This window comes from Perca fluviatilis, chromosome 16 (genome assembly GCF_010015445.1).
Source record: "Perca fluviatilis chromosome 16, GENO_Pfluv_1.0, whole genome shotgun sequence".
Taxonomy (NCBI): domain Eukaryota; kingdom Metazoa; phylum Chordata; class Actinopteri; order Perciformes; family Percidae; genus Perca; species Perca fluviatilis.
The window spans coordinates 22,266,542-22,279,486 of NC_053127.1; the positions used below are offsets into that span (position 1 = coordinate 22,266,542).

General features: G+C 40.0%; 1 protein-coding gene across 5 annotated transcripts in view; it reads left to right on the plus strand.

The window, feature by feature from the left end:
• The window catches only part of LOC120544364 (disks large homolog 4), a 68,316-nt gene that overhangs the window by 1,532 nt on the left and 53,839 nt on the right, over positions 1 to 12,945 (plus strand). For 2 of the 5 annotated variants that reach the window (XM_039778037.1, XM_039778038.1), the window contains exon 1: positions 9,969 to 10,281. The exons of 1 other annotated variant lie outside the window; for it this stretch is intronic. In XM_039778037.1, the coding sequence (XP_039633971.1) occupies positions 9,976 to 10,281 (306 nt within the window). In that variant the 5' untranslated portion in view covers positions 9,969 to 9,975. Of the gene's footprint in view, positions 1 to 9,967; positions 10,282 to 12,945 lie in introns of those variants that run through there. 2 more of the 5 variants (XM_039778036.1, XM_039778039.1) reach the window with 2 other exon arrangements.

Consider the following 12,945-nt stretch of genomic DNA (forward strand, 5'->3'; position numbering starts at 1 on the left):
GCATTGCTCTCAAAGTGAAAAAAGACTGTAAAGCTGGCAAAGAAAACCCAACAATTGCCAAGTGATTGCGAGACAGATGGTCAGTTTATAAAAGGGAAAGTTAGTCGACAAAAGTTCATAAAGGAATGTAAGTAGGTCTTTGATCAACGAAAGTGATGTTTGGTTGCATTGCCATTACAGTTGCAACATGAAACTTTAAAAACACAAACCAGAATCCGCTACACCTTCGGTATCAACTAGATATTCACAAGAGAATTGGAGATTCACTCGTCTTACCAGTGTGCAAATTTAACCTGATCATGGATCAGATTTGCCAAAAACTTGGTGTATTTCTTTGAATGTGTAATTAAACATTAATGGAGGCTGGCTGCATTGCAGGTGAGGAGTGTGGCTTGCCATCATGTAGCAGATGATGGGTGAGCAGCTCCCTGGGTGAGCTGTTCCCTGACACCCACATAGAATGGGTTATGTGAACAGTGTTGCCTCCCTGTGCAGGCCTGTGAAACAAAGTTTTGCTGTGTGGGTGAAGCCACAGTAAGCCAGTGAGTGACAATATATATACTATCTGGTAACGCTGTGTAGCCTACAGCACACCAAGTTAAAGCACCACTGTGCTCAATGCTGTTTTATGTTTGAAGAATAGCAGCTTGAACAAATTTCCAGTGATATAGTAATAAATGGACCTCTTTTGATAGTAACAGAGGCAGAGTAAGTGCAATTATGTGAGGAAAAAAAGAGCACTTAATACAGGCCCCTACTAAAGAAGATTTCAGTATTTTTTAATAGGATTTTTTGTCCTTGAGGAAATTAAGGTAAAATTAGACAAGTATTTGTTTTCCTTTTATAATGCTGCTATTTTTACATCTTTGTGTCTGCCACTGACAAGTTCCAATCTTTGGCTTGGATAAAATGAGAAGTAAGATTGCCTTCGATCTCCCAAAGCCTCATAGACATGTTACATGGGACATAATCATTTGTCTGTATGTTGTAATGATATCAATCCTTTGAAAATCAGCTTTAAGGAAGAAACTACTCTGAAAACACTCCAAGGAATCCTGATTAGGTCGTTTTATGTCATCATGGCTGATGTAGAATAGAAGCTACTCCAGTGCAACCTTATTATCTCATACATTTATTTAAAAAAACAACAAATACTCAATGTTTCAATTCCTACCAGGCAAGAGATTCATATGTTATGTCTCCTGAATGTTGAATTGGATTTATATAATGTTCTGTTCCTTCCTACACGAAAATCACAGAAGAATATAAATAATAAATAGCAACATTTGATGGCAATGCATCATACAGAAGTGTCATTATTACATAACATTAGGAACTGGAATATTAGGGCATATCAGCTTGAGGAGATGTCACAGGATTTATATTTTGGTTGCAAGCCTGACAATACCTTTGACTCTCTCTCCCTGTGTGGCACTGAGTCAGAGAAGGACAGTTTGATGTTTGAGAGGCGAGAACAAAGATGGTGTACACAGTAAAGGGGATTTAAGCTCTAAAAGTAACTTCTCTTAAAGCTATCACAACATCTGATAGAAAATGATTGTGATAAAGAATCAATTATGTATCTCCAGTGTGGAAAGGAGGACATACAGTAGATGTGTCTGCTAACTCTTAGTGCCTTCCCCTCTGCTTTTCATGTCCTAAACTCTTTTGATTATCACTCCTCTCCCTGTTATCACCCTCGTTCCACTTCTCTGCTCTCACATTTCCAATTCCACATTTTTTTGTCCTCTGTGCCTCCTTCACCTCTGTAATCCCTCACTCACTCCTCTCTTCCAGTCTCCTCTTTCCTTTATCTCATTTTACCTCCTTTCCCCCTCCTGCTTACTCTCCTCTTTCCTGATCTACTCTCTAGCTTACCTCCTGCCCTCCTCTTTAGCACTTTCCAGGCTTCCCTAGTTAGTGCTGCTTCAAATAAATTATACATTTGACAAGATGCAGTCAAAGTCAGCAGCTTTGTGTGCATATTATTGGCATCGCGCTCCAACATGGACATCTTCTTCCCTGAACGGGTTTGAGCACTTACATTTGTAATTATTTTGTGCTGTCAGCTGTTCTTATGGTTCAATATATTTATGAATATTTATATCTCGTGAATGTGTATGTGCATACATGGATGAGAAGCTTATGGCTGCTGTTGCATCTTGCTCTAGTCCTAAGAGTCTCCGAAATGGAGTTAAGCTAAACCCTTCGCTCACAAATGAAACAGCGCCTCCTCAGCATTCATTTAGCTCGTCCACAATTCTGCTAATTTTAACAAGTGTCCATTCACCGCAGCGTGGGGTGTGTGTCTGTATGAGAGTGTGACATGCAGTACAGTGTGCTGTGGGTTAGGATTAGTGATCCAGTGGAGAGCTCATATGATCTCCGCTCAAGGGCACGAGCTTCCATGAAGCCTTTGAATGCAGCCACAGAGACACTGATCCTGCCAAGTTGCTCCCAGGGCACAGTGAGTGAAACAGGGATGGCCCCGGTGCAAGTCTGATGCCACAACTGCACAGTGCTGAGGTTCTCTATTGTCTGATAAAAAAACACACAGCAGAATCGAGGGGATAGCGGAGATGTAATTCTATACAGATTGATTCATTTCTTGGTCATCATCACTGCTCAAATGACAGCTTGCTTTTGGGCTCATGAAGAAATATAGCAAACGTCTGTGGTCTTTAAAAGGGATGCTTTGTCGATATTCAACCAATTTTGTATAATAATAATGTTGGTAGTATGTGTAAAATAACTGAATGTTAACCTTCCCTCCATCTTACCAGTACCCAGATCTCCCTACTCACAGGCCAGCAGAAAAAATGCTTCTGCTGGCTCTGGAGCTGTTGCTTGAACTACAGATTGTACTTCCGCATACCGACACAAAGAGTATAGAAGCAGATGGAGAGAGACAGCCGCCCCTCTATCTCTCTCTCTCAAACTCAGATTAAACAGTAAAACTAGACAGTGCTGATCAAATATAAACCAAGATTCTGTTACTGCATCACCTATTTCTTGACTCAAATGTTTTCAGAAACATATTTTAGCTTACCGTTGAACTGTAATACAAGATCGGCCACAATATTGATTCTGTGAGGTGCTTGCATTACGTCACCCACAGGCGGAAGCATTTATTGGTCCGGTGCAGCGCAGTGCATTCTGGTAGTTGTAGTTTTTTTTCAAAGATTATTTTTGGGTTTTTATTGCCTTTATTTTATAGGAAAGATTAAGTCAGGAAAGTGGGAGAGAGAGGAGGATGACTTGCAGCAAAGGGCTGTGGGTTGGAACCGAACATGGTCCACTGAGACAAGGACTGAGCCTCTGTACATGGGGCGCAGGCTCAACCAGGCGAGCTAACCAGGTGCCCCAGTTGTAGGTTTTCTACCTTTTGAGTGAAAAGCAATACCACAGCCCCTTTTCTCTGTTTCCTCTGGCCATGTAGCACCAATTTAAAAAAAATGTGCGTCATTCAACTGCATAGACAGCCCAGTTTTATGAAAAGACCCTCTTTCCAGCGATAAAATACTTCTTAAAGTACATATTGCACCACTCACCCACATATTCAACCGCTTTCCTGAAAGAAAGCCACACACCTACATGATCAGATAGAACTCACACAACAGCAGAGCATCCTGCTCCAGTACAAGTGGACTGTGACTTGTAACTTCAGCCTTGGCATGAGTTAAGAAATTGGTTCAATTGCATGTCTCAGAAAACTTGTTAGGTTTCCTTTAGTCTCTCTTTGCTAGACCTATCTTCACAGCACTGTGGAGTAAGGTATGGCTACATGACACATACATTCTAGGATAGGAGAAAAAAAGCTTTGGGTTTTTTGCATTTCTTCAAACCAATCACAATCTTCCAAGCTCCGGATGCAGCGATGGTGGCTCTGCAAATGGCCTCAGAAAGGAACTTGTTTTGATGGAACATTTACACCCCGCAAAAGAAAACGCCACATACAATATTAAATGAAGGTAAATGTTCACACAATACAGTAACATGAGCTATTTAACGTAGCTGGATACATCGTTAAACATAATTTGCTCTTACCAGTGTATCGCCGTGCGTACTTCGTCCATAGCAATCCTCTCATGTCGGTCCCAAGGATAATAGATGATAATAGATAATAGATAAACATATTCTTTGTAAATTTTTACAATCATTTCCCGAAATAACGAAGCAGGCCTGCCTTGTTGCACAATCCAAATTTTCTTCAAAACTTGCCGTTTTCAGCCTGTAGCTTGCTAGCTTGAAGTTTGTTGTTGTTTCCCAAAACGGTAACACACAGAGAGCGGAAGGTGAGGGACATGTGGCGTGTCAGGCAATTATCCTGGAAATGTACTTCCGTTGGTCCATACTAGGTTTAATTAAACAGGAGGTAGAGGCTTGCTGTATGATGCTAATTCGTACTGCATGTGCTAAATTTAAGCAGCTGCAACTGTGAATGGTGTTGTTGCAGAAATTAAACATGGGATAAATGGCATCTTTTATTTAAAGTGGTCTTGATTCAGAACATCAAATTACTGCAGGGTAGCTTCAATCACCTTGTTTCCCCTTATTCAGCTTGCAGAGTTGATTTCAAATTTAAGCTCATCACTCTCTTTCTATGATAAATTGTTGCCAATGCAATGCTAACCTCTAGTCTCTCAACTAATTTATAATTCCCACAACCCCCGTCAGGGGCCTCAGCCCGAAAGGAGGCTGTTAAGAGCTTCTCTTTGTCAAATGCACACAACACAATCTGTGCTGTCTTTTGCTTCCCTCGCCTCTTCGGTCTCATCTAGTGAGAGGATGAGCAATGCTTAATCATTTCTTTTGAATCTCACCTTGAATGTCTAGATACTATTAATGGGTATTTCAGTTTGCCTCAATTTGGCAAGGATCATTCTGTATCTGTATTGCTTTTTAGTGTTTTTAAGGATCTTTCTATCTATGAAATGAAAAGGCACATTTATTTCATTGTGCATCCTTTAACATCCTTATCTTTGGTGCCACTGATTGATCATTATTTTTTTGATTTAACATTTAACATAAGGGAATGTAATAATGATACATGTACATTTTAAACAGCAAATATAATATAGCCTCTCTAGTAAAAAATAAATAAAAAAAAATAAAAAAATTAAATATTTCTAATAAACAGCCCACTTGCTGTCCACCAGCAGACCCTGCTTAGAGTCTTACTGACCTGCTGCTTAATTTCAATGTTTTGGCTGTCAGCATCGCTATCTGTCCTAGAATTGTCCATATGACAGGTGACAGATTAGATCCATCATGGGCTGTTTGGGCTGGAGACTTTGTCGTCTCACATTGACTGAGAAGGCTTAACGGCAAAACATGAGTCTGCTATGGTGGACCAGGAGGACTGTGGTACTCTGCTCTAACACTGTATGCAAGAACAACTTGTTGTGGTAATTCTGTAAATAAGCCTGAGAAATAAATAACTAAAGCAATAGTGATGATGATGTATGGGGATGTGCAGAAAAGAGGAAGGCAGAAGAAACAAGAATAAAAGGGTGGTAGTGCTGATATCATCGATATTATTAGCTCTTGCATTAGCCTTGCAAATTGCATCAGGTTTTCTTACAGTGCTTTGATCATATTTGTTCAATACAGCACACAATGACACCTTGTGGCACGTTGTTAAACTACAGCACAGGAGTCCATGACAATCTGGCTCAGGGATGCTGTCAAATGTGAGCTGCTTGTGTCCACTCAAGTTGCTCATATGCAACATCAGCCTGAGCCTTAGAGTACATACAGAGTGCATTCACTGAGGTCGAGGCCTTGCGTTTTTCCTCATAATTAATATGAAATTGCTGGACCCTCTATCAGTTATTCATGAGTAGCCTCTTGTCACCTTCGTAAATGTGTTCTCATCTGAAATTCAGGTCATGGATTCAGAGGTTTCGAACCTCTTGTTTGGCAAAGAGCAGAAGACTGCCCAGAGAAGCAGCCATATTTGAATTATATGCTTTCTAACTCTAATGATACACCTTGCCGCCTCCATGTGTGGCTTTAGCACCGACAGAAAAAAAACTGTGAACATTTGAATGAAAAACACGACATGAGCTAATGACACCGCGAGAGTTCAAACACACGATGCGCTCACACTGGACACAGTAATGTACAAGTGCACATATTTTTGTGTGATTTGTTTGTCTCTGGCTTTTTGTATCTTCATGTTCCTCTTATAGGTGATGTCAGTTGCCTAGTAACCAAGCAATCAGGGCCTGATTGTTGCCATGACAACATGGCAGGGGTATCATCATGGAGAGAATAGAGATGAAAGGAGGAAGGCAGGGAGAGAGGAGAGGAAAAAGAGAGATAGAGGGAGAGAGAGAGCGCTGCCATTGTAGGGTGTTGATAATGTGAAGCCCACAGTGTGCAGGTAGGAGGATGACCTCTGTGTAGGCGGCAGCAGAGAATGCTCATGAATGCAGAGAATAGAAAATTAATGTTTGGTCTTATGCGGCTGGATCCGCGGGTTACATAGCGTTTGACACTGTTCTAACCACTGTTCATTCCAGATGGAAATGTCACGATGTGCTCCAGTTGTCTTTAGTCACAGACAGTGAAGCTGATGCAGAAGCCACAGCTCAGTGTGTCGCTGAGGTCCAGAGGGCTTTAGGCCTAACCTCCGCAGGTGTCATAACCCATCCATCACCCGACAGCAGTCCACTGTAAAACAGCCCAATGGGGTCATGGTGCATTTACTCTGTTTATTGCCTTGCTCAACTTTGCTTCAACCCTTAATACAGCCATGTAGCAGAGAGAAACGGGGCCTGAGAGGGCAAGAGCAGGAGCTACACACAAATACACCCATTGGGATGCCAATGAAGCTTCTGTTTCACTCAGAGTGGAAGCAGAATTATACTTTGTATTTAGTGTCAAAATACTGACAACATTTATTAAATTAGTGGTGTGAACAAATTACATGAGTGATGAAATGACAAGTGTCTCTCGGCTAACTAGCCCACTAAACGAATAGTAAAAGTGAAAACGACATATTCTCAGGTGGCACTATTTTCAAAATTCCTGATTTGTACATTTCATAAAATACTTGAGAGTCGACTACTGCTGTTATATTCATTGATGTTAGTTTTTGACATTTTTGACATCAAATTTTACATGGGAAAACCGACTTTCGCAGTCCAGTCAGGAACAATTAGTTTCGCTGTAGGAGCACATGCCACAGGAGTGATAAAACTCAATTCCTTTGGCAAGAGTTACCATAAAACATCTAAATGCCTCATTCTCAAACCATTGCTCTGACTTTAGACAGGGACTTATGTGACTTAGTGATGAGGATACAGAAATGCAATTTATTACCATAGATTTGTAAGAATGATTTACTTCCTACAGGATTGCTAATAAACATTGATCATAGTAGTTCCTGAATGACAATTAGATGTTTGGTGTAAGAAATCTAGACACACAACAATTTTTGAGGTGAAATCGATTGATGGACTCAATATGGAAGTCCATGAACAGATACATGTATGTACATTATAACAATGAGTAGACATGAATAATAAAATTGTGTATCCTTAAATAGCGTTTAGAAGAAACACATTATTCTGACATGTGATTACTTATTGTAACACCTGCTGCTTTAATCTGCACATTGATAGAAAGTACAGTAGGCACAATGACATGAAATATGAACTTTAAAAAGACTAATTTATGATAACCTTAAGAGAATGTTTGATCGATATACTGCACAGTACAGAGACAGCACAATGCTTTCATCAGGGCATAAACAGTGTTAAAGGGTAGCCTGGTTCTACCAGACTCTCATACATTTAATTTGTACAGAGAGTCTGGCCACTCTCATTGAAGTGTTAACTTCCTGTAACTTGTAACTTGTACCTTGTACTCTGTTGAAGTTTAAAACTATTGGATATGCCCAGAGCCACTCTAGATTTGCCATAATTAATTGCTAACGTTTGGTTATGACGTTGGCTTAGCATCGCTAGCGTTCGCCTTAGCTAACTCCTTCACCACTAACGAAGCGAGCTGGAAAATCTAACTTTTCCCGAACCCCGTGGGGAGGAGGGCCACAACATCATGGCCATCAACAAAACTCAGCAAAGATTGTTCTTGCTCGGGCTTTAACTTCTGGATATTCGGCAGTGTTGCCACAACAGACCGAATGGCTTCGCTCACATCTTTCTCCGCCGCCATTACGGAACTACAACCCAAACTAGCGCACAACCTCAATATCATTATTTTCAGCCACTCCCTCTGTTCGCTGAGTGGACTGGTAAAGATTTGGCCGGAGAAAACCCAAGAATATTCCGCAAACCCAGACGGTGTACTGAAGGAAAATGAAAATTTAGCGGAAGTACGTAGGAGGGTGGAGCCAGGCTAGTTAAAGGGTTATGCTGAGACAAAATCACTTTCACTTGAAAAAACATCTATGACATTAGTCTGGTAGCCAGCAGTGTTTAATAACTCTAAACAATTGACACACATACACACAAGGTAACAACCAGGGTTGGGACTTTAAAAATGCCCTCCGATACAATAATGAAATACCTGTCAATAAATGTAATCAGTAACCCAATCCAAGTATCACAATATTAAAGTAACTTGATTACTTTGCGTTACTTTTGGATGACCTCAATACCAAATATGCAAATAAAGACAAGTGAAAGGAAATATCAATAAGATGACTTGTATTTAATATTAATACACACTTGTGTATCCTGAGTAAAACAACAGAACAATTTAACCTTTTAAAAGCAAATGGAAAACCAAGATGTTTAGCACCAAAATGTGTCTTCTGCTCACTGTATTTTTAAAGAAAAAAATTCTTTTCAATGAGCAAATTCAGGCAGTAGCCTATTGACCCTTAATGAATGTGCACAACACGACCACATTGGTTTCATTAGAGACCAGAGTAGTGTTGTGTGAGACTTGAGAAGTGTTCAAATGTGTGCACATGTGCATCGTAGTGTTGAGTTCTTTATCTTAAAATAATATCCTGCTAGTAATTTTCATTTTTACTAAATGTTGCAGTAATCTGATTTTTTTATTTTTTTTATGTAACTTAACAAAAAAAAGTGACCTACCTAATTATGTAATGCCGTTCCATCCTGTTCCTCCCTCTGTTACTTCAAGCCTGCAGTAATAACTCTTACAAGGCTATTTGCAGGGCCAGATCTGCCAGTAATTCAAGACCAAACTTAAAATCAAATCTAGGGCTACAGCAAATGATTATGATTACATTATTACATAGAGTACCTACCAAATGTTTAATCAATACAATATTACAAAATAGTGATAAAATTCTCTGCACAGGTTCACAGAGCCCATAACACTGTCAAATTACCAGTTTTGTCCGACCAAGGTATTCAATTTAGAATACAAAACTGCAACAAGAAGCAAAGCATTGCATCTGTGAAGCTGGAACCAGTGAATGTTAATGTTAATCGATTAGCAAAATCTCTGTTGACTAATCATACAATTAATGGTTTTACTGTTTGATATGCGCAGAAGTTTTCAGAAACTTGAATCAACATTAAGGAACTTTCTTCATAACCATGGCTGATAATTTATATTCAGTCTTTAAGTGTGAGCAGTAGAATTTGTATGTAAAGACAGACATAATGGCAATTATGTTAATTTGCACCTCAGAATTGAACATATAAGCTACGGTTAAAACACTAGCCACAAAGGGATAAATATGTAATTATATAATGGTTGCATAACACACAAGATATCTGTGTCAAAATTGTCCTCATTTTAAATCAACATAATAACATTCAGCCTTTTACATACTTACATGTATGTTTCGTAACGTATATGTGTGTGTGGCAGTGTGTCACAGAAGGTGCAAAGAGCAGCGTGGATGGAGGTGTACTGTCATGTTTACTTCATAAAAAGAGAAGAAAAATAATATAGAAGATTTACTCTCTGTCTCTACGTCTCATCTCTCCCTCCCTCACTCACCAGCAGTGACAAACATATTTTATGAGTCACGGTTGGAGCGGGCTGCCAGTCTTCTCTATCAGACCCTTGCCTTTAACATCAAGATATATCCAACACCAACAACTCTGGCTTCCAGGAAAACTCTCTCTCCTCATCTGCTACGACACCCCCCCTTCCCCTTCCCTCTCTCCCCCTCCCTCTTTTTTATTTCCCCTTACCCTTCCCCAGCCTCCCATCTCTCTCTCTCTTTCTCCCCATCCCTCTCCTCCTCTACTGCGGGTGTCTGGGAGGCTGTTTTTCTCGCTCATGAAGGGCCGCACTAAGCTCCCTTCCCTCTGCCCGTGTGTGGTAGGTAAATTCACCTCTCCGTTTGTGTCGTTCTTCTCCTTCCATCGCTCTGTTGCTGCCTCTGTTTTGCATGTTAGCTGGAAAGTCTGCTAGTCGTTCTGGCAGGCTTTGGGGAGGTCTGCATCTACATCATCACATATCGCATCAAACATGCTCGCAGTCTCCTCCACTGTCAAAAATGTATCAGAAATATGTTTATGAGGAATGTCTTGCTCTCCTGTACGTGTGCTCTGGGTTGGTTTATTTATGCACTTTGGGTAGTACGTATGAACATGGCCTGGAATATGTGGGTGTGTATGTGTCAGTGATCATGTTTAGACACGCAGTATGAGTAAAACTCTAGCAGACTTGTTGATTAAAGCAGTATATAGATTCACGTAGGCAATGTTTTATTCTCCGTTTGGATAGGTTTTGTCTATGCATATTTGAATATAATTCATATTTGTGTGCACCTCTATCCTTGTAAGGACACAAGGACACAAGTCCAGTGCTAAGATGAGGACAATCCTTGATTGTCAAAAAATGTACGTCACTTTGAAAGAGGTCATGTCATTTTTAGGGTTAAGGGCTTAGGATAAACATCAGGGTTACAGACAGAGATTAGGGTTAGAGGTTAGAGAATGGGTTTTTGTCACATGTCCAGGGTATACAAGTATGTGTGTGTGCGTCATTGTACTGGTTATTATCTATGTTAAAGTTGTTATTGCAAATTTGAACACAAATATAAGCTTTCAGTTTCAGCACTTTGAATCACAGTACATTGTGCAACATATTTATACTGTAAGTGGCTCTGATGATGCAGAATCATTATTTTTTATTGACTTCCTGATTGGAGTATACAATGCAATCAATAATTTATAGGACATAGACACATTTTTGTTGTTTTGCCTCTGTACACCAGCATGTTGGATTTTAAAATGACTCAAGTTAAAGTCCCGACTCTCTGCTTTAATTTAAAGGTTTTTGCATTCACATCAGATGAAGCATGTAGTAAGTGTTCCAAAATTGTAATGGACTCTATGTAAAAAGATCTGGAGTTGATTCTAGCCGTGACATTTGCTTTAGCATCTGTTGTTGTCTCTCAACGTAAAGACCAAAGATTTGTCAGTGCCAGATGTCTAAAACTCCACAGGGAACCTTTTAGAAGCAAATATGCACTTTTGACTTCAGCAACTGTGAACAACCTGCTGGCTAAGGGAAGACCAGTGTAGTGGATGACAGAGGAACAACTGGAAGTTTAAAGAAAAAACCCTTTACAGCTGTTACAACAGATCAAGAAGACACTCCAGAACGTGTCATGTGTCAGAGACAACCATCAAGACAAGACTACACCTGTTTAACCTCAGCAGGTTCTCCAGAGTTCTTGATCAAAGTGTTATGGACAGATGAGACAAATATTGAGCTGTGCCAGAGTGATGGAAAGATCAAAGTGTGAAAAAAACAGGAACAGCTCAAAACTCAAGGCATGCCACCTCATTTATCAAACATAGTGGATGTGATGTCATGGTCTGAGTGCCATTGGAGCCATCTCACTAGATAATTTCCCTGTTTACAGCAGCAGAAGGATGAATTTGGAAGTATACAGAAACAGTGCTCAGGTCCAAACAAATGCATGAGAACTCATTGAACAGTGCTTTATCAGCATGGAAATTATCAGCCAAAGCAACAAAGGAGATTTTGTAGGGCCAAACAGAGTCAGTCACCAGACCACAAGTTTAATCGATGTGTATAATTTGCCAATGAACATACTGAAGGCAAAAAAAAAAAGTGAAGTGAAGATGACTGCAATTCAGGACGCTTGATGGTGTTTTAAGTCCCCTCGTCTCCTTCCAGGCAGCGCTGCAACCGTTGACTTCAAGGCACCTAACCCTAACCTTAAACCTAACCCTAACCCTAACCATTGCCTAATCCTAGGCAGCGCTGCCTGGAAGGAGACGTTGGGTGCTTAAAACACCGATAAACATCCAGGACTGTCAGAGCATCACCAAGGAAGATACCAAGTGTCTTATGTGGTCTGTGGGTCACAAACATTAACAAGTCATTGACTGAATTTCAACTATATGAGTTTAGTTAAATTTGTCAGATTACATTTGGTCCCCTTCCATTCCCCATTTCCTACACAGTTCATCTGATGTGGATGTAAACCCCCTGATTTCGTAAGTGAGAGTCAGCAGTTTAACCCTTATATTGATTTCAAGGCAACATGATGTTCTTGCTAGACTAGTCAGAATCATGATGTCACAACAGTATACTAGAAAAATAGCAAAATCCTATCAAGTCATCACCCATAGGGTCATGGAACATAATGTAGTGTAAAGGTGTGTTGTTGAACACAAATTTCAAAATCCGATCATTTTAGTTACCAGTTTAAAAAGAAGCAATGCCTTTTATTGTGTGGTTCTCATTCTCTTTCCTACAATTATGGTAACAGCCCATATTCAACCAAACATTGCCTTACTAGTTAGCACACTAGGTAATTATGTTAAGCTCTTAATTACTATGTGCTCTTAAGTTACTGCTAGTTGGGGCAACTGAGTAAATACAGTTTTCTTCTTCCCTTTGTCTCCGCTGTTTCCTCCAGTTTTAAAACCTCCAATGTCACACACACAAGTACTCAATTTTGCAAACAGAATTTGATGTAAACAGCCGATGTAAACTAATGGT